Source organism: Ochotona curzoniae, unplaced genomic scaffold (genome assembly GCF_017591425.1).
Source record: "Ochotona curzoniae isolate NIBS_2020 unplaced genomic scaffold, NIBS_Ocur_1.0 patch356, whole genome shotgun sequence".
NCBI lineage: Eukaryota > Metazoa > Chordata > Mammalia > Lagomorpha > Ochotonidae > Ochotona > Ochotona curzoniae.
The window spans coordinates 46,725-68,893 of record NW_024466924.1 but is presented as its reverse complement, the minus strand read 5'-3'; the positions used below and the strand labels follow the sequence as shown (position 1 = coordinate 68,893).

The 22,169-nt window shown below is 50.9% G+C and overlaps 1 protein-coding gene across 1 annotated transcript in view; it reads left to right on the top strand.

Moving 5' to 3' along the window:
• LOC121167264 (integrin beta-5) overlaps window positions 1-22,169 on the top strand; it is a gene marked incomplete at its 5' end in the record, with an annotated part of 95,005 nt that overhangs the window by 54,722 nt on the left and 18,114 nt on the right. The window contains 2 exons of the mRNA XM_040996690.1: window positions 4,974-5,108; window positions 15,394-15,823. Of these exons, the coding sequence (XP_040852624.1) occupies window positions 4,974-5,108; window positions 15,394-15,823 (565 nt within the window). The remainder of the gene's footprint in view (window positions 1-4,973; window positions 5,109-15,393; window positions 15,824-22,169) is intronic.

The following is a 22,169-nucleotide window of genomic DNA, read 5'->3' as shown; positions in this document are numbered from 1 at the left end:
ACTACTGTGATGGAGTCAGGAATACAAGTATTACTCTGCTCCTGTTTCCTGACATAAAGCTGTTAAAATCCACAGGCCCTAGAAGCATCTTTTGTTCTAGTATTTTGTCTCTCTCTCTCTCTTAAAGATTTGTTGATTTGGAAGGCTGAGTTAGGGAGAGAGAAAGATCTTTCATCCACTGGTTCACTCCCCTTGTGATTTCATCTGCCAGGATTGGAAGGCCAATGCTAGGAGCTTCAGCCAGCTTCTCACGAGGGTGGAAGGACCTAAGCTGTTGGGCCACTTTCCGCAGCTTTTCCAGGCACGTTAGCAGGGGGCTGGGTTCAGAGCAGCCCAAACCCCACCCTGTGTCCACATAGGATGCCAGCTCTGCAGGGAATGGTGGAACATGCTGTGCCACACCTCCAGTCCCAATATCTTGTCTTTGCTGTTATTCCTGACACACTTGGTAGTAATAGGAGCATCTGGTGATAGAACCTTGGTGGCAGCTGGCGAGTCTCAAGGTGGGAGCTGTTTGCCAGGGAAGCCAGCCACAAGCCAGAAGTTGGACCTTCTGGCTCCTTCCCTTCACCTCCTGAGAGAAGAAGCGGGGCTTGAAGGTTGCCTTGATTACAGGGGGACTACTGGTATCATCAGCCATGGCTTTGTAATGAAGCCCGCATAGAATCACAAAAGTACCGGATTGGGAGAGCTCTGGACTGAATGTGCAGAGGTGCCTGGAGTAGATACAGGTACACAGCACACCTTCCCACATGCATCCCCTGTGCATCTCTCAGGTTATGCATCTGAGTCCTTTATCAGATCCTTTATTAGTATGTGAGTACGTGGAAGAGAAGTTCCCCTGAGCTCTGGCCAGTTAACCAGAGTTCCCATCTTATCGGCTGCTGCCTTTCCTGGCAAGTCTCTGGCATGCATGCGTGGATGTAGGGGGGTAGCTGAGTGCTGGCTAGTAGTGAGGGCTCTCATGAGCTCGGGTTACCCTTCCACCTGCTCCTTTCTCTGGCCCAGGTCCAGTCCCAGCCCTCTTTGGCACATTGGGGCGCTGGGTGTCATCTCAAAGTCTAAGCAGTTTGGGTTGGATTTCACCTGACTCCCAGGACATATGACTGAATGCTGGTGTTGCCTTTCATCTCCCTTGGAGTACTGGTACCATGAAGCCCTCAGTGGGAACACGTATAGCCCATGAACTGGCTGTGGGAAGAGATAGAAAGGGCATATTTATTTTCACGTCTGGCAGAATCAAGCCTGTCATTGGACACATCAGGCTCAGTGTGAAACCTCCGAAACTTGGGTTTTTATCTAGCTCTGCAAGGGAGTTTGGCCACGTGGTGTTTTGCCCTGCCATGGGCTGTGGTGAGCGGTCCCCCGTCCAGGAGGCGTGCCAGCACCCGCTGTGCTGGGAGGGGGGAGGGAGGCCTCTCTAGAGCTGGAAACCACTGTGGCTGCGTGTACAGGCTGACTTCAGAGGCCCTCTGGCAGGTCATTCCCTCGGCACAACACATGCTTCTCTTTTGGTTGTTGCCATGAAGTCTGCTCCACCCACTGCACAGCTGGTCTAACTTAAAGCAGCTGCAGATGTGGCCCAGCCTGACCAAGTGTTTAGCGGAGCGGCCTTTAAACCGCCCACATGTTTGCCATTGTCTCCTTTGTCAGTGATGGAGTGTAAGGAATCACCTTCAGGAGCCATCTGGGAGAAGTTGATTGCATTTCGGGAGCCACACATAAGTCTTCATGTGAGAACTGACTGACTGTGGCTTTTATCTTAATCATATCCTCGCATTCCATTCATGGACTCATTCATTTAATATCTTTTTTAAAATTTATTCATTTATCTGGAAATGAGTTTATAGAGGGATAGAGAGAAATCTCCCATCCACTGATTTACTCCCCAGGTAACAGCATTGGCCACGCTAAAGCCAAGAGCTTCTTCTTGGTCTCCCACATAGGTACAGGGTGCCCAAGCACTTGAGCCATCTTCCACTGCTCTCCCAGGCTCCTTAGCAGGGAGCTGGATTGTTAGTGAAGCAGCCAGCACTCAATGTGACAACCATATGGGATGCTGGCATTGCAAGTGGTGACCCTACCTGCTAAGCCACAATTTCAGCCCCTCACTCATTCATTTAACCGCTGTCTACTAATAGCATCAGGCTATGACTGGCAGCGTCACCGTGAACACAGTTCTGCCTCCAGGAGCCTTCTCACTAGGATCTAGCCTGATGAGCTGCCCCCTCCTAAGTCAGCAAGTCCATGTCCAGTGAGAGCCAGGCCTGGAATGGGACCAAAAAGTCCTGGACTGGTCCTGCCTGCCACTGGTGGCCAAGTGATCCTGTACGAGGATCACTGCCATGCCCCCACAAATGAGCAGTTTGAGCCAAGTCCTCTGCACAGCTGCTGCCGCCTGTGGTATGCTAAGAGTCCTGGTTGCAGGAGTTGTGTGGGGAGCAGGGGTAGTGCTGAGTTCCTGTCAGCGCACTCAGCTCCAGGTGCAATCTGCCTGATGATGGTGTTCAGTGTCCCACCCATCATCTCATGGCTACTGAAGGGTGCAGTAGGAGGCCCCGCCCCTTGTTACTGATTGGCACCATAAGAGGCCCCGCCCCTCGTGCTGCCTGCCTCTCCTCCAAGCCCTCCACTCTCACATCCAGAGCAGCATCCATAGGTCCAGCTCTGAAGAGCCAGTACCTCTTTGCCGTGAGCCATGCAGCCCCCTGTTCTCAGCGGCTGTTCACCCAAGGAGTTTCCTTTTTTCTTCTAAGATTTATTTTAAATTTTTATTTGGAAAGCAAAGTTACTGCGAAAGAAGGAGAGACAGGGAGAAGAGAAGGAGCTTCTTCTGGGTCTCCCACACAGGTGCAGGGTCCAGGGACTTAAGCCATCCTCCATTGCTTTCCTAGGCCATAAATAGGGAGCTGGATTGAAAGTGGAGTGGCCAGGGCTTGAACCAGCACCACAGACAGAGGCTAAGCCCACTATGCCACACACTGCCTCTCCCAAGTAATTTCTTATGTGACTTCCATCTGCCTTTTTTTTTTCTTGCGTGAGAAGCTGTTTTATCTATTTGGCCTGAGCCCCCTTAGCATGGCTGTTGGTAAAACAGCCTCCCCTGCACCCCAACAATGAGCAGCCTGGGCGGAGCCCCAGAGGGAAGCCTGAGATGGCCCTTGGAGATCACTGATCACACCCAGCAACACAGCATGGTGGAAGGCGCTGCCATGGCCCCCGGCTGCTTAAGGCTGGCGCTTCGGAAGGGAGGTGGATTTAAGCGGGCTGACACTTCTGCACTTTGAGAGCTGTGAAAGTGCTTAGTTTGTTACAAAGAAACTGTTTATTGCAGAGTGTTTCCAGCAGGCTGCTAATTCATTGCGAAGACTGCATTATTTCACTACTTCAATCTAAGCACTTCATGCTACGCGAAAGAGAAAAATAGCTCACGATAGTGTGTGGCACTTCTTCCTGCCATGCCATTCCATGGCCACGCTCTCTGAGGTCCGCTGGCAGGTGCTCTTGGGGGCTGTGTTTTTTTTTTTTTTTTTTTTAAGTTTTTGGTAAAATACAGCCTCTAAATACAAGGTGATTATTTAATTTGGCCTCAGCCTTCAAAGTGGTGTCTTCATATATATATATTATATATATATATTTCTTTGAAAGGTAGAATCACATGGAGGGGGAGAGAGAGATTCCATTCACAAAATCACTCCTCAGGGCCCGGCGGCGTGGCCTAGCAGCTAAAGTCCTCGCCTTAAACGTGCTGGGATCCCATATGGGTGCTGGTTCTAATCCCGGTAGCTCCACTTCCCATCCAGCTCCCTGCTTGTGACCTGGGAAAGCAGTCGAGGACGGCCCAAAGCCTTGGGACCCTGCACCCGTGTGGGAAACCTGGAAGAAGTTCCTGGCTCCTGGCTTCGGATCGGCATAGCATCGGCCGTTGCGCTCACTTGGGGAGTGAATCATCGGACGGAAGATCTTCCTCTCTGCCTCTCCTCCTCTCTGTATATCTGACTTTCCAATAAATAAATCTTAAAAAAAAATCGCTCCCCAAATGACCGCAACAGGGGACTGGGCCAGACTGAAGCAGGAGCTTTTGATGTTATCCGAGGCTTGCACGTGGACGGCAGGGGCTCAGGTCCTCTACTGTCTTCCCAGGTGCGTTTGCAGGGAACTGGATGAGATGCCAGTATTGTCAGCAGTAGCTTAGCCGGCTCTGCCACAATTCCAGCCCCTCCATTCTATGAATGGACATTTGCATAATGTCTGGGATCTTGTTACAACAATAGTGTCTCTCTAAGTGTGTATTGATAGATGGTTCCAGAAGGGTTTTATCCCCCTCCCACTAGCGGCGTGAGAGAATCCCACTTGCTTTGTGTCCCCTCCCACATTGTTTTCAGTCTTGTGATTTTCTGTTCTGATGGACGACTTTGACTTGGTTTTTGTTTTGTCTACCATCTTGGGAACATAAATCATGTGTGAGATAGGGTCCCTTCATAACAGTTTCAGATCCGTGAATTGGGGGCCTCACTTGCTAGGGGTTCGGCTTGAAGGTCCGGGCGGTAGGGTAGGTTCCTGGAGAAGGGGCCTGATGCTGAAGGATAACAGAGCTGGCATGGGAAAAGGGGACAGAGTGAGCCCCTGGCCGAGGGAAAACACGTTCTCCCAGACACGTGGGAGCAAGGTGTGAGGAGCAGGTCCGGCCGTTGGTGGGGGGATCGACTTGGCTTTGGAAAGGTGTGCAAGCGCTGGAGCATGAGACCTGGCAGCAGATATGGGTCCCATCTGGCAGGGGTGCTGCCATCACCCTGGGCAGCAGCCCTAAGGCACTACTGGAGAAAAGGAAAAGCATGGAGAGGGGATGGGGAACCAAGGCCACCGCCAAGGAGACTGCCACACTGGAGGAAGTACCCCAGCTGTCACCAAATCAGTGTGGGGCACCTGTCAACGTCTGCCTTTACTGAGAGGTTTGTCTTCTCTCTGTTCAGAGCATCCGGTCGAAAGTGGAGCTGTCGGTCTGGGACCAGCCTGATGACCTCAGTCTCTTCTTCACTGCCACCTGCCAGGACGGTGCGTCCTACCCAGGCCAGAGGAAATGTGAGGGCCTGAAGATTGGGGACACGGTGAGTTTGTGCCTCAGGCTTGCCGAGCCGAGGGTTCCCTGGGAGCTCGGATTCGTTCTCTAGTTCAGTGTCATGGGAGAGTTACCTGTGACACATGTCTAAATGGCAGGGGGGTGCCTCTGAGGACCAGTCAGCAGGCATCCCCCAGTGTGTTGCCATGTAGGGCCTCTTCATACTGACATTGTGCCCACGGGGTTTTCTTCTTTTAGGTTTACTTGTTTGAAAATCGGAATTAAAGAGAGGGAGAGAGACAGAGAGAGATCTTCCATTCTCAGTTTACTACCCAAATGGCTAAAATGGCCAGGTAGGGGCCGGGGCAAAACAGGGCGAAGCACTTGAGTTATCTTCTGATGCTTTCCCAGGGAGCTAGAATGGAAGTGGAGCAGCTGGGACTTGAACCAGCGCCCATATGGGATGCTAGCAGCATAGGTGGCACTACAACACCAGCTCCCCCCTCAGTGTTTTCAAACACTGTCATCTTAGCTGGATGGGCATGCAAGCAGGTTGTGGAGCATGGAGAGGGATCGAAAAGACCTGGCTTCTTCCCCATAGCTTGCCGCGCACCTTGGCTACAAGACCTTATGCTTTTCCTTTCTGTAAAATATGAGGGAAGCCATCTGCCTGTCTAGTTTGATGAGCTGGAATGAGTGGCTCTGAAGCAACAGAGCTCAGATGAATGGATATGAATGGATGTGATTGGATGTGAAGGTGGATACCTGGTTGTCTGGCCAAGGACTGGCGAGTGGGAGGATGCATGATGATAAGAACACAGGTGCCAAGCACGGGCATGGAGGCCGGCCTGCTGGCGGCAGCGAAAGCTGTCCGTGCATATTCTTGTGCTCTCTCTCCCTCTGGGCACAGACTGCAAGATGCATGTCTGAATTGCTTTGCTGACAGTTACGTTGTTCAGAAAATAGGAAAGTAGCAAGGGGAAAGTTCTCCATATTTCAAAGAATCTGCTTGTAAGCAAGGATTACAGGAACCTTACAAATAGACAAGTATGTCCTCTGGGCATTGCTAAGTACTAAAGCTGGCCAGTGTGGCGATGAGCCGGCTTGGCCTTGGGCTGCCCGAGTTGAGCAAGCAAAAAACTGTGCCAACTAAGTAATGGATCTTGTTCTAAGATAGGTTGTTTCCAAATGTCTTGCTTTGAACAGACTTGAAAGAAGCCCTATCAGGTTTTCAGATAAGCCATCATGAACAGTTGTTTGTGGCATTTAACTCAGAAGGCTTTAGTAGAACAGGGTGGCGTTGCTGAAACTACTTCCTCATCCCTATCTTCCTGCTTACATGAATAAGGCTTTTTTGCATTTAAAGCTGTACAAAGGTAGAATTGGTGTGCATCCCTCTCTTGTTCAACGGTGTTTGTTTTATATACACGTGAACTATTGGGAAAAGCCTCATTTCCTTAAAGGGCATAGCTTAAAAAAAAAAAGTACTTTTCTGTGTTTAATCGTTGGCAGAAATGGCATTATATTTATGTTGTTTTGATCCATCATAATGACCACTCAATCCAGATGAATAAGAAAACCCCATGGAGTCCTGTAATTGCTAGGTTTAAAAAGATGGTTGTGAAAAATGTTAAGGAGATAGAACTATCCAGAAACTATCCTATAAGGATCTATGGGTGGAAATCTGGGTGCAGTGGGCCAGGACAGCTAAAGGAAGGGTGCATGAAAGAACCAAAAGCCCGTCCCTGGAGATGTGGCTCATGATGGGAAAGAGGGTGGCCGCTCCCTAACCAGAGATCTGCAGAACCCACAAATTTGGGGGCTCGGGAAACCAGTTGTTTCCAATGACATGCCACGTGAAATCAGGCAAAACGATGCAGGCTGCTGACCTCTCGGTCAGGCAGATTGGTTGCAGAGCCGACACACTTCCTACCAGTGTTGATAACATCAACCCGAGTGGGGGTGGAGAGGCCTTGACCCAGCCTTCAGTGTCTTGTCTGTGTTTACTACCGGCTTGGGTTACACTCACCAGGGACTTCCTTATCATCAGCTGTGGGTAGGTCACAAATCTGACCAAAACCTCTTATCTAAAGCAGGAAAACCAACCCAGCAGTTAAAAATACCTCCTCCACAGGCGGGCGGCTGGCATCAGCAGCGTGCATCTCTGGCTTGTCGTTCAGGATGTTCACAGCATGAAGGGCATCTGGTTGGACTGCAGTTTTGAGCAAAAAGACCTGATAGGTTCCGATGTCTCAAAGCTCACTAAATAGTGTCGCTTAAAAAATAAAAATAAATAATAAGGGCAGTTGAGGTGGCCTTAAAAGAAGTATTTTGAAACCCTGAAGACAATGATCCTACTCTGTTAAGAAAAAGAGTTATTTATTTGAAATGCAGCGTAACACAGAGGAGAAAGGGCGGTATCTTCCACCTGCTAGTTCATTCTCCAATTGCTGGCAGAGGCCGAGTCTGGGCCAGCAGAAGCCAGACTGTCGATCTCCCATGTGGGTAGGAGGGCCCAAGCTCTAGAGCCATAATCTACTGCCTTTCCGGCTACTTGAACAGGGAGCTGGATTTGAAACTACATTCCCATATGGAGTGCTGGCATTACAAGTGGTGACTCGATTCACTGCTCCTCAGTGCTGGCCCTGCTTTTGCTCTTCTCGGAATCACACTGCATCTGGAGTTGTATGTAAGGCCTTTTAAATTTTTCTTGTTTGCTGGAAGAGAGAGAGATACCGCCTGTCTGGTTCACTCCCCGATAGCCAGGGCTGGGTCAGGACTAAGCCAGGCACTGGGAACGGAGACTCCCGTGTGAGTAGCAGGGACCCATCTCCTTGAACCATCACCTGCTGCCTCCCTGGTTGTTCGCTGACAAGAAGCTGGAATCAGGAGCTGAGCTGGAGCTCAAACTCAGGCACTACGATATGAGATGTCAGCACCCCAGGCAGTGTCTTAACTCTCCCCTGGGTCCTTTTTAAAAAGAAAAAGTGACGAGGAACTGTGGAGATAGTTACTGGAAACCAGGAAGGGCAAAGGACCTGGGGCTCACGGGTCATGACCCCCATGAGGTTGGAATGGAATGCTGCTTGGAAGCAAGGCGCTGAGGCCTTAAGCACACATGGGAAGACCATTGCTAGGATCGTTTAGGGGTTTCTCATGCAGCCAACGGGGGACATGCGGTTAGTCTTCAGAAGATCTGGAAGCAACACACAGTGGGTAGTTCTGTGTCCCCCACCTGTTCCCTGGGGGGCGGGGGACTTAATTTATGCCGATACTTGAGAAAAGCCAAGGCTCGAGGATTTAATTTGTTGTGCAAGACTGCACAGCATTGAAGTGAAAGCTCGTAACCAGGTCTCTATGGTGCTTTTTAGCTTTTTAGGTTTTTTTTTTAATAATTATTTATTTTTATTGGAAAGTCAGATATACAGAGAGGAGGAGAGACAGAGGAAGATCCTCGTCTGCTGTCTGCAAATTCACTCCCCAAGTGGCCACAATGGCCGGAGCTGAGCCAATCTGAAGCCAGGAGCCAGGAGCTTCTTCCGGTTCTCCCACGTGGGTGCAGGGTCCCAAGGCTTTGGGCCATTCTCTGCTGTTTTCCCAGTCCACAGGCAGGGAGCTGGAGGGAAGCGGAGCAACTGAGACATGAAACAGTACTCATATGGGATCCTGATGTGTGCAAGGGGAGGATTTAACCACTAGGCTAGCATGCCAGGCCCCTCAATTGCCTTTTGTTTCAAAAGCAGTTGCATGAGTTGTTTTTGGCATTGGCAAGGAGAAGCAAGTTTATGGAAACACGCAGAGTGGTCAGAAAGCCCAGGGCCCAGTTAGCCTGGCCTCGGGCTGTCATCGTCTCACTGAGCTGCTACAGTCTCTGCAGTTTTCTTATCCTTTCAGTCTCTGTCTTATCTCAATCCTCCCGTTGCGTCTGCACCAGGCTTGCTTCCAACAGGCTTTTCCTAGAGAACTTTTATGTGACCTTTGTACAAACTGTTGTCAGAACAGGCCCTTTTTCTTCCTCAATATTGCAGTAAGTGCCGTAACCTTTTGTGCCCCAGAACCTGTGCTGGCTCTCTGGTTCTGTAGTCTGAGCCCTCTCCACCTATATACAACCTCTGGCTCCCATGATTCTGTTCTGTCATAGCTAAGTGCAACCTTCAAGATGTTCTTAAAAACTGTGTGTCATAAGAAAACTACACATGGATTTGGCAGTTTTTACACCAAATGCTTCCATTTTCTGTGACACAGTCTTGAAGACAGGAACCTCCAGAGACAAGACAGTTTATTGAATGCCCCGATGACCTTGGGACCACATACCCTGCAACATGGTTGGGAAAATGAATACGGCTCCCCCTGCTGATGGGCCGCCTGAATAGTATGCCCAGGCTAACCCAGCTCAGAAGTAGCAGACTTACACCTGAGCCAGGGTCTTGACACCTCAGACCTTCTCATCTCCCCCACCACAGCCTCCCCAATGCAGAGGGAATCCTGGTTATTGTCACTTAAGAATGCGAATTTGTAAGATTCTGCACATCATGGGAAGACTATTCTGCTGCCTTCTCCATGTCTCACAGTGGCCCTGTAAGGTGGCCATTGCTTCCCCCACTTTCTGTGCAAAAACATGGAGGCTCAAGGGTGCCTTGAGAAACAGGCCAAGTGTCCTGCAGCTGGTGAGCCTTGTGCACCCATGTGCCAATTAGAGGACACTGATGCATCACCCACACTTTCCCCCCTAGGTTCTTGATCAACCCAAACTCAGGAATTGGAAGCATGAAAGGGACTGACATTGGGGTATTAGGAATTTGTAATTTCTGATACACACCGAGAGCTATATATCAGTGTTGCAAGGGTGGCAGGAAAAGTGGGACCACTTAAGAAAGTTCATGGAAAAGTGGAATTTTAAGGTCAGTTTCTTTAGGTGCATGAGACGAAGGTGGACTTACTGGACCTCAAGGAAGGAAGGTGCTGCCTTGAGATTCACCAAGAGCCTGTTGCTGGAGTTATGTACACATGTACACGCCTACCATGGGGGTGTCTCAATGCACATTTTCCGTAGACTTCCTGAGACAGGTTCTTGCCTGTCAAGAAGATGAATAATAGGGCCCGGCGTGCTAGCCTAGCAGCTAGTCCTCATCTTGAACACTCCCAGGATCCTACATGGGCGCCAGTTCTAATCCCAGCGACCCTGCTTGTGGCCTGGAAGTGCAGTCAAGGATGGCCCAAGGCCTTGGGACCTTGTACCCACATGGGGACCTGGAAGAAGTTCTTGGTGTGAAACAAGTGATGGTCATTGTACTTCCAGAATTGCAGGAAGGACTGGCTTTCTAGAAGGCATCAGAGAGAGGGAAGTGGACTTTGCCACCTAGTTTGGAGTCTCAGTGGGACGGGTGAGTTCAGAAATGAGAAAGAGCTTCAAGGCTGTAACAGCACAGTGTGGATCAAGCCTGGAGCCGTTCCTAGCTGGGCCCGGCACACTCCATAGGCACTTGCTCGGGAGCCTGACACATCTAGGTGGCCCCAGCTCCCTTTTGATGATGAACTACAGATGTCTGTGGCTTCCTCTGATCCTTGAGACAGGAGGGTGACATGCAGCTGGAAGTGTTGGACCAATAAGTTCCCCCTATCCATCCTTCTGTGGGATGGGCCTGCCATTTTGCCCAGCTTTTATAGCTGGGGACCAGCCGTGCTCCTAAGTGTCTTGGGGGTGGCCCCCTGGACCTTTGTCCCGGCGGCCGTGCTGAACTCCAGGTGTGTTCAGTAATTGTTCATGAGCCAAGTACTATGATCCCCAGGATGCAAAGATGGGGAAGAAACACATGCAACCTAGTTGGCTTTGTCAAGAACAGTCAGTACAGTGACAGAGCTGGGCGTGCGCTGTGGGAGCCCAGGGGAAAGGGGACCCGGCCTTGGAGGGAATGCAGTGTGAGCCAAGGTTCATGGGGCAAGAGTGGGTTTTCTGGGTGGAGGAGGCGGAGGATGCGGCAGGCCTGCTGGCGGTACTGAGTGGCAGAGGAAGTCTGCTAAGGTGTGAATGGCACCACCCTCTTCCACAGGCGACAAGTGCTCATTCGTGATGGCCTGGAGGTGACTTGGGGACTGCAGGAAGAGTGGTTGACCACACAGGCAGGACATTTCCAGGGTACTCAAGGACTCCCTGGAAGATGGGATTAAAGATATATGTCTCCTGGTGAAAAACATTTTTGAATCTTTTTTTTTTTTTTTAAAGATTTATTTATTTTTATGACAAAGTCAGATATACAGAGAGGAGGAGAGACAGAGAGGAAGATCCTCCATCCGATGATTCACTCCCCAAATGAGCTCAATGGCCGATGCCATGCCAATCCGAAGCCAGGATCCAGGAACTTCTTTCCGGGTATTCCACACGGGTGCAGGGTCCCAAGGCTTTGGGCCGTCCTTGACTGCTTTCCCAGGCCACAAGCAGGGAGCTGGATGGGAAATGGAGCTGCCGGGATTAGAACTGGCGCCCATATGGGATCCCGGCGCATTCAAGGTGTGAACTTTAGCTGCTAGGCCACGCCGCTGGGCCCAAAATCCACACTTGAATCTTCAGAAGACTTCAGTGCCTGGTTCTCCAAAACTTTCTTATGCCAACTAAAAATTTTCATTCCATTTTATATGGATTAATAATTAAAAAAAAAAAAAGACAGCATAGGATAAAGAGAGAAACAGATCTTTTATCTGTGATTTAATTTCCCAGTGGCTGTGACAGCCAGAGCCCAAAACTCCATCCACATGAGTGGCAGGGGGCTGGGTGCTTGGGCCAAATTCCTATATTATCCCAATTACATTAGCAGGAAGCTAGATCAGAAGCATAGTAGCGGAGACTCAAAACTGGGCCTCCAATATGGAATGCTTGCATGGCAGGGAGGTGGCTTCACCCACAGCACTACAGCAATGGCCCCTCCATGGCTCTTTAAAATATTATTGTATGTGCCAAGCTAAGGGGCCTGGCCATAATTGGGGCAGGTGGATTTCATTTTCATTTTGCCCCAAGTTGGAAGGGCTGTGGACAAGGTAGGGAGGAGCCGAGGAGTAGGCAGCAGCTCTGCGGGGACTCCCAGCAGAGGCAGTGGCTATTGACCACCCCGTGTCCAGCAAGGAGCAGCACAGCTGGCAGGAGGTGAAGAGAAATACTCCTTCAGTTTAGCCTTGGGAGCCACAAGCTGCCTGGGGACTCACTCCCCCCACCAGGGACTTGCTTCTGTAGCTTTCCTGCTCTGGTCCCAACCCCTAGTATTGGCAGAGAGGTCTCAGCTTGGTTTTCTTGTTTCCTGCTTTAAATCAGTATGCAGGTGGCTGATCGGGTAGATTTGCACTAAAAGCCCACACAAAGGACTGGCGGCCCTGCCACGGGCTTCCCACGGTCCCCCCAGCTTCAGCCCACTCCTCCAGGCTCTGTACATTTTTGCCCAGCTCAGCTCTTTGTTTAGCTGAGATCCAAGTGGACTTGGCATCCATGTTGCCCCAGGGTGGGGACTGGGCAGTCCTTCTTTGAGAGTGGCCCAGGCCCATCCCCCACCCCACCCCAGAGTATCAGGAATACCCCAGTGAGGTTCAAATTGCAGGTCTGGTGGATGGCAACGGGTGTGCTGCTGTGTCTGGGTCTCCTCTGAGATCTCGGGGAGAGAGGATGGACAGGCTCCAGGACCAGGGCCTTGGATATCGTGGGAGCCGTCAGTCGCTAGGGACACTCCCCTGCCTTGCTGAATCCTGTCCTCGTCCAGGAGGGAGAAGGGACGCTGAAAGCCAGGGTCAGCCGACAGAAGGACTTGCTGTTTGCAGAGTGCTTTTTATAGCCTTCCTGTTGCCAGCGGGAACTGAGGCCTAGCGGCGGAAATAGAACTGCTCGCTGGTTATCAGGCTTCAGGCCAGGAACCCAGGGCCAGCTCTGTTGCACCGAGGCCTGGCTGGGGTCGGCTTTCCAGCCAGGCACACAATACCCAGTGTTTCCATGTCCCAGGCCATACGGCAGCCAGCACTAAATCACGGGCCCCCTCCCCCCCTTGGCCCCCCTGTTCTCTCCACAACTTCCAGGCAAGGCTTGGGATGCAGTGTCCCCTCTTTCATGGAGCAGCCATCCTCACAGAGGGACACTGCCCACAGTCAGAAGCCCTTGCCTCAAGGGCCCTTTTTTTATTATCCATTTTAGACTTGCAGAGGCCCCTTGGTGGGGCCTTTCCTTTAGGAAGTCCAGCCAAGTATTCCTCTAGGATATGGTGGCCTCAAACAAGACCCTGATTCTCTCTCAGTCTCAGCTGGGATGATGCCATTTGCTCCTGCGAAGGGCCGTTTCCCTCATGTGCATTCTTGCTGGCTTGTGGGTGGCTTTGCTTCTGCTCAGCCCCCAGCCCCATCCCATCTGCAGGCCAAGAGCGTGCTCTCTCTTTCTCTCTTTTTCTCTCTTTCTCTCTCTCTCGCTCTCTCTTTTTTTCTCTCTCTCTCTATATATATATATCCCACATGGACACAGGGCATCCACTTTGCTCACTCTGTACCAGAGCCCCACCAGCTCTATTTTATGTCTGGGAAAATGAGGCTGTTTCCTTCAGGGTATGTGTGTGCAAGGCACCAGGTGGCTGCCCTTGCTTCATGCTATCATCAACTGATACCAGCGCTCCAGTGAGCCCCTGCTTTGTTCAGTTTCCTTGAGTGCCGCCACCCCACCCCCATGACCTTGGAATTGGGCCTCCTACTTGCTTCTGTCCATCTCTCCCTAGAAGTGACACCTGCAGTGGGGCTCATCCCAGTCATCTGGAGTTGGCTTGGAGCTGGGCCCTGGGTGTCTACTGTCAGCTCCTCTGTTTCTGGTTTGCTGCCTAGCAGGACCTTGTCCAAGAGAGTCTGTCCTGCTTAGCCCTCCTGGGTGTCCCCAAGTTGTCACAGAATCAGCAGGGAGGCAGAAGTAGTGAAGGTCTGAACTACTAGTAGTGCTTAACAACAAATGCTTAACAACAAATATGTTTTCTTAGCATTCTGAAAGATTAACATTAACTGCAAGTATGCCTGGTAAAACCTGTTACTTTTTTCCCCCCAATACCAGTAATAGAATGAAAAATATCACTAGTGGGACCAGTGGTGATGCGGTGAAGAGGGTTAAGCTTCCATTTGCAATGCCAGTGTCCCGTACAGACACCAGTTCAAGTCTAGATGCTCCACTTCTGACCAAGCTCCCTGTTCACGTACCTGGAAGAGCAGCAGCAGATGGCCCAGAGTCCTTGGGCTGCCCATATAGGTGCCCTCGAGGAAGTTCTGGGCTTTGGCCTGGGCCAGCCTTGGCTATTGAAGCCATTTGAGGAATGAACCAGAGGGTAGAAGATCTCTTTTTCTCTTTTCCCCGCTCTCTCTTTTGAATCTTTAAGGGAGAAAAAAAAAATGAAAACTTGTTTTTAAAGGTATTGGTATTTGCTTCCTTACTTGTGGGGGCTCCTGAGTGACCTGAGGAGCCTTCCAAAGAGGTGGACATGTGTGCTTGGGTATGGGAGGCAGCTGGTGAAGTGGGCAGGGCTCCATCCAGGAGGAGAGGTGCTTCTCCGTGGTGCCGCCCCAGGGCCTGCCAGACTCTGTTTCTGCAGCTACGCTTCTGCCATAGGGGCAGAGGGGACAGGTCTAGTTCTAGAAGAATCAAAGCCAGGCTAGTCCTATGGGCAGCTGTCGGGGTGGTTTCTGGTCTACCGTGTGCCCCCACCCCCGGGCCCTCTCAGTGGTCTATTTCCAAGCAATCCATGAGCAGCTGGGACATTAGGACCTGCCAGCCTGTGTCCACATGTGCATCGTCCTCCAATGACAGCCTCAGGGCTGGGGGTTGGTGTGAAGGAAGAGGCTGTGAGGATCTCTCAGCACAGGGGTCTGTGCGTGCACAGCCCTAGGTGTCTGTCCTCTGTCAGCTTCCCACTCCTCCAGCAAGGTGGACAGGTGGGCGTCCCCAACCCTGCAACTAGCCTGGTGCCTGGACCGAGTGACTTTGACAGTGAGGAGGCAGAGGGGGTAGAAGTGAAAAGAGAAAGGAAGGGGAGTGGACCACCCAATAATGATCCCTGCCACTTCCCATGGCAGCCTAGACTTGCAATGGGGAAAGAAGTACAGAGGGGTTGAGAACCAAGCACAGTGGCCACCAGGTACCCCTGACCTGCTGTGTGCTGCATACACACAGGACTTGCCCACTCCGAGTTCTTTTCCGGCTCAGGTCAGCTTGATGTTTCTACCTGTGTGCATGGAGGGAGGCTGAGCCAAGCCAGGGGTATGGGAGGCCTAGGCAAATACCCTCCAGGGCCTGGCTGGCCACAGCCTAATGTCACCTCCTCTGTTCCTTCTGCCAGGCGTCCTTTGAGGTGTCGGTGGAGGCCCGCAGCTGCCCTGGCAGACACATTGAACAAGCATTTACTCTGCGACCAGTGGGCTTCCGAGACAGCCTGCAGGTGAGGGTCACCTACAACTGCACATGCGGCTGCAGCATGGGGCCGGAGCCCAACAGTGCCAGGTGCAGTGGAAACGGCACCTATGTCTGCGGGCTGTGCGAGTGCGACCCTGGCTATCTGGGCACCCGGTGCGAGTGCCAGGAGGGGGAGAAGCAGAGTGTGTACCAGAACCTGTGCCGCGAGGCAGAGGGCAAGCCACTGTGCAGTGGGCGCGGGGAGTGCAGCTGCAACCAGTGCTCCTGCTTTGAGAGCGAGTTTGGCAAGATCTACGGGCCATTCTGCGAGTGTGACAACTTCTCCTGCGCCAGGAACAAGGGCATTCTCTGCTCAGGTAAGTGTCCCTTGTCCAGTGCCTTGGTCTTGAGCCCACACTGGCCCAGGCACTGTCTAGCTGCTCCCATCCACTGGCTCTGCACCCCAGAGGCTCACAACAGCCAAAAGCCTGGGCCAAGCAGAAGCCAGGACTTCATCTGGATCTCCCTCGTGGGTACAGGAAGAGCACTCTTCTACTGCTCTCCCACGTGCATTAGCAGGAACCGGATCTAAAGTGAAACAGCTGGGACCTGAGCTGGCATCCATATGGGAGGCTGGTGTTGTGAGTGGCAGCTTACGGTGCTGCACACCACAACGCCAGCCCCGATACTGCCTTTTGCCCACGGCGGTACAAGGTGTCCCCCCACAGCTCTTCTGGAAGCGGGGCATAGGCAAGCCTTACCCACCAGCAGGCATGGGCTGGAGACTGGCATATGGAGGGTGAATGCAGGAAAAGGCGTGGCATGTGATGTGGAGTTGGCAAGGGTCAGCCCGCAGGCCAACCATCAGCTTCCATCCCTACAAACACCGAACCTGACCACCCAGTGTCCTAAGCAGTGTCTTCCTCATCACCTCCAGGGACAGGAAGCTCACAGAGACCAGCTATAACCAGCCCTTTGTTAGACGTATGATGATTCCTCATCACTGCTGCACAACCACCACAAACTTTGTGGCTTAAATCCACTCAGAAGAGTTCTGTGACAGTTGAAGGAGTTAGTCATTACAAGTGCATTACACTTGGCTAGGGTCAAGACATCAGCAGTGCTGTCTTCCTACAGGCTCTGGGGGAGAGAGTCATGCCCTGGCCTGCTGCAGTTTGAGGAGGCTACCTGAGCTGTGGAGCACCTTCCTGCACCCTCAGGGTCCATGGCATCACATCTGTCCTCACACCTTCTTCTCATCCCAGTCTCTGCTTCCCCTATCCTGTCCCTTGTTCGGAGACACTGCCTTCCTCTTCCATGGGCCCTTGTGACGACGCTGGGCGCATAGGGGGATCCCAGGACGGTCTCCCCATTGCAATGGTGGAACCTGACATTTATGAAGTCCCTTTGACTCCCTGGAGGACCATGGTCACAGTGCCCAGGGATAGCACGTGGACCTCTTTGAGGGGCGAGAGGAGGAGGTGGTCATGAGTGTCCCAGGCATGATATACAAGTCCCTCTTGGTAATAAGCAGCTTGATTCTCAGTCACCCCTTCCCAGGGGTTCATGGGATGGCCTAGCCCACAGCTGGAAGCTGACCGTGTTCTTCTGTTCTCCCACTTAGAGGGGCCCTTTCCTTTCATACCCCCCAGAATCCAGCTCAGTCCTTGTCGTGGGTGATCAAGGCTCGGGTCAGGTTCTGCTGGGCACTGGCCGCCTGGGATCAGCACAGTTGCTGCTGTTGAGGCAAGCTTATGGGACACTCCCTCTTCTAATTCTCTCCTCCCCAGCCGGGTTTTCACTTTATCACTGATGCTTTTGTTCTTTTAGGACTTTTAAAAATTTGTTTGAAGGAGTTACAGAGGGGGAGACACGCACGCACACACACACAATTTCCATCCAGTGTTTCACTCCCCAAATGGCCATAGCAGCCAACAGTGGCCAGGCTTTAGCCAGGAGTCCCTGAAACAGTCATGTACCTTTGTCTTAAGATGGACGAGTGCCAGGCTGTGCTGTCCATCTCCTTCGCAGTGACCACATCAATTGGTACTACCAGGCCAGAAAATCTTCTCACTTCGCTGTTTCATTCCCTCATCCCTCCCAAAGCTGTGTGTAGCCAAGAATGGTCTTCCCCCAAGCTAATGGTCATTTATAGCTCTAGGAGGTTCTGAAGAGTACAGAGAAATTTCCAGAGTTGCCTATAATTTTTTGGTACACCTTGTAAGAGATGAGTTTTTTCCTAAGTTAGCATGCGCATGTGGATGTTTATAACTGTATGTGGTTTTGTAGCTTGCTTTTTCATGTGTAATGTTATATCCTAAGAAGCACTTGAATTGCTGTGCTGAGTCTCCAGTGGGGATGTTCTGACTCTTTTCCACTGTACTTCAAGCTGCCTCCACCCCTCGACTTTAAGAGCAACAACCGGCTGAAACGCGAAGCCATCCAAATCTTTGTGGAGAAAAGAGTTTCTGGGGTGAGGTCATTGTTGTGTTTGATAATGTAGGAGACACTTGAGAACTGAGCCCATTTCTAGGCAGGGCATGATAACGTGCATTTGTGGAATAGCTCCTGGCTCAGTGGTCTGGGGCCCAGCACTTGATTGTCTCAAAGTCCTCAGCCCTGGCAGAACGCAGCTGCGGTTATGGGTAAAGGATTCTAGGCTCCAGCTCTTTGGCATCTAAAGGCAGCCTTGGGCTCCTGCTGGGGAATTATATGTGGTAACTTTGAGCTCTTGGGTCGCTGTTGCCTGTGAGGTTTTTGTGGGACCAAAACCTATTTCCCAATCCCCTACTCTGCTCTGGAAGCTGCTGACTCGTAGACTGGCAAGTGGCTGACTTCAGCATTTCTCGCTCAGCATCCCCAGCCCTTTCTCCCACAGCCTGCCCTCGGAAGGGACCCAGTGGTTGTGGTCTGTCATCAGAAGGGGACTGACTGAGTGTGCTCTTAAGGGAGCTGAGGACAGAGCCAGAACCAGGATTGGTGGAGAGGCTCCTTGGGCTTCTGTCTCTTGTACGATGAGCCTTGGAGTCCTTGCCTCTACCCAAAGACAGGACGGGAGGGAAACAACGAGAGATGACAGGCTTGGGATAGGTTATCCACTATAAACACAAGCAGTGATGCAAACGCAACTGAAGTCTGGAAGCAGTGGAGCAACTCTGATTAGTGCTGTGACACATCAATGGGGGAGTGTGCCTCCCGCTGGTGTCTAGAAGCAGCATGACACAGACCATGGGAGGCTTTCCTAAAGTTCATGGATAACAGAATATCATGCGTGGATATCATTTTTCTTTCTTTCTTTCTTTTCTTTCTTTCTTTCTTTCTTTCTTTCTTTCTTTCTTTCTTTCTTTCTTTCTTTCTTTCTTTCTTTCTTTCTTTCTCTGCAACAGAGACAACTTTTAATTCCATTTTCATGAGCTTTCTGGAGTGCGTTCGTGTCATGTGCATAAGGAGAGCTTCCAGGATCATTGCAAGGTTATCTGTTTTTTGTGTGCACAGTAACATGTTGATCCTTTGGAGTTTCTTTGTGGTCTGCTCGGTCTTCCATCTCATAACAGATCCTTGCTCAGTCTCCTCTGCTGTGTTTTGGTCTCTGTGCCCCAAGCACAGAGCGTCTGCTGGGATTTGACTTACATCCATAGAGACAAGCTGTCAGCATCCATCTCTGGTCTGAAATACCCTGAAATATTCTGTCTACACTGGAGTACCCTGCGTCGCTGGCTGATGCCCAGCTGACTTTGTGGGTCTCACAGGAAGAGATGACCTAAGTCAAACAGGATAAGTGGACTTTGTAAACGGAGCTCTTTTGTCCCAGAAGTCTGCCTGAGTAGGATCTTACCACCTTTGTTTTTTTTTTTTAAGTTTTATTTATTTGTTTTAATTGTTATTGTGTTATGTGATACAGTTTTATAGGCACTGGGATTCCCTCCACCCCTTCCACAGCCCTCCCCCCATAGTGGATTCCTCCAACCACCTTTGTTAATTGGCTGCGGGCAGAGATCAAGGACACCTGCCATTCTCTCCTCGACAGGAAGAAGTGAAACGCCCCCTGTGGCTTCGTGCCTCGTGGGCTGCAGGGGCTCCTGTCTAGGCTTGAAGGTACCAGCAGACTTCCAAAGTTCTGTTACATGTCTGCTGCTGGAGGTCCTCCAGAGACAAAGCTAGACCTGGTTGTAGACTTCGTGGTCCTCATCATAGCAAAGGTCATCCAGGTGTGCTCCCCCCGCAAAAAAAAAAAAAAGATTTATATATTTGAAAGGCAGAATTAGGGTGAGTAGAGAGATCTTCCATTACTGCAACAGCCTGAGGTAGGCTAGTCTGCAGCCTGAACTCAGAAAACTTCTTCCGAGCTTCTCATGTGTACAGGGCCAAGGACTTGGGCTGTCTTCCTCTGCTGCTTTCCCAGGCACATTAGCAGGGAGCTGGATTGAAAGCAGGGCAGCCAGAATTCAAGCCAGCAACCCCTGGGGATGCTGATGCAGCAGGCAACTCATATGTATTCATCTCCTCTCAGTTTGTTGATAGTTACTAAGACACTATTGACGAGTACAGAATATCCATCCATCTGTCTGCTGTCTGTATCTCTCTCCTTTTCTAACTGCCATTCATAATCTACCTTTGGGGAGGAAAAAATCCTCTTACATCCAAAGAAATCCCTCAGGCTGAGCTTTAGGACCCTGATTTGCGATCCCTCCCCCCATATTGTAGAAATGTGTAAATCCTAAGTGTATGTGTGCAGTGGCGAGGGCCAAGAGGGCCCCATCCCATTCTGGTGTGTGCAGAGAATGGTGGCTGTGAACACAGCGTGTGGTAGAAGATTCTTCAATGCCCTTGCTGTAAGGAGGGAAGGACAACTCCACTCACCTGTGAAGGTTGTGCCGCAGACCCCTACTCTGCAGAGTGGTCCAAGGGTAGGGTGTGTTCACAAGGCAGAGCTGGCAGGTGTCATCAGACACCATGGAGCTGGTCTCCATGAATCCACAGGACTTCTCAGAGGACAGCTGGCTTATGACCCAGCTCTATTTGTGGGACCCTGGATCTTTACTTAGTCTCTTCTTGAGTATCCATCCAATTCAGAGGAAACAATGTGAGGTCTTGCATGATGCTTCACCAACAAGTACAGTGAATAAATGTTACTCCCTGCTGCAGTATAGGATATGGAGACAGAACTAGGTGATTGCAACCACCAGCGTGTGTCGGCCGATGTGGGTGATGGACTGAGCTGGACCTCCCCCCACCACTGACTGGCACACACAGGAGTCAGGTTGGGATCACTTCTGGCAAGGTTTCTTTGGAGACCCCCTAATTGGATCACTGGACTCAGAACTCCAGCCACAGAGAAAAATCGCAAGATCTGTGGTCCTAGCATGGAGTGCATGTGTCAGAACTGGGTTTGCTCAGTTGCTGAAATCTGTGCTGTGGATGGCGTGCCATTATGCATATGGACAATGTAACAGCCAGTTCATGAGGCCTGAAGAAGATGTCTAGTACCATAGAGGACAGAACAAACTGGACAACTCTCCCAACCCAGCGTTGACAGCAAGTGTCTGGGTGAATAGAAACTCTAAGGGGGGCTATGTCAGCCAGCGTACCCTGGAAGGATTTCCTCATCCTTGGAGCAATGAAATCAACATCTCAGAACTGTCTAAACCACTTAAACAAAACCACTTAAGCTCCACTTCAGAGACCCTGGGATGAGATTGGGTGGCATTTCCCCATTCTAGGGTACTAATGTGGTTTTGCAGCCGAGAGCGGCCCTTTCCCCCACTTTTTCCCAGATACAGGAAGAAAAAAAGAGATCAGAGGTGGTTGTCTCATCTACTTTCCCCCATTCCTCGATGCAAGATGAATTTGTTATTATAAATAAATAAATGTTACTCCCTGGCCTGGCCGCTCTGATGGGACATTTTCTCCCTGGAGATAAGCATCTGAAACATCCACGGCATGAAAGGCAGGCTTCTGGTAAGAAGGTCTCTGCAGGCATCCCACAGTCGGGTATTCTAAGAATTCCTTGTGTATCCAGCAATTACTCAGGTTTACCCGAGAAGACACAAGGTACCCAGCTGGAAAACTTGCTCATAGAAGGAAACACTGCATCTCTGAGTCACGTGAGTCAGTGAGCAGAGCTGTAGAGTCAGGCCACCTCTTGTAGCAGGTGGCTGGAGCTGCAGAGCCTTAAACCACAATGGCTCATGGAGGGTTGTATTTGAAGAAGGTGGCTGCCTCTGCCTCAGCAAGAGCTTATCGCACATTTCTCATGTCCTTGTGGTCTGGCACTGGCCCTGTCTTACAATCTTGGAAGCATTTACTTTGTTGCCATCCCAGGAATTTTCCACTCTTTTTTTTTTTTTTTTTTTTGAGATTTATTTATTTGTGTCGGAAAGGTGGATATACAGAGAGGAGGAGAGACAGAGAGACAGGAAGATCTTCTGTCCGATGGTTCACTCCCCCAGGTGGCTGCAATGGCTGATACTGAGCCAGTTCGAAGCCAGGAGCTTTGTCCTGGTCTCCTGTGTGGGTCCCAAAGATTTGGGCTGTCCTCGACTGCATTCCATTTCCACAAGCAAGGAGATGGATGGGAAGCAGGGCTGCTGGGATTAGAACCGGCACCCATGTGGGATCCCAGCGCATGCAAGGCAAGAACTTCAGCCACTATGCTATCACGCCAGGCCTTCACTCTTTCTTAGAAGCTTCCTGGGATTGAGGAGTGGCTTTGTGAATGATCTT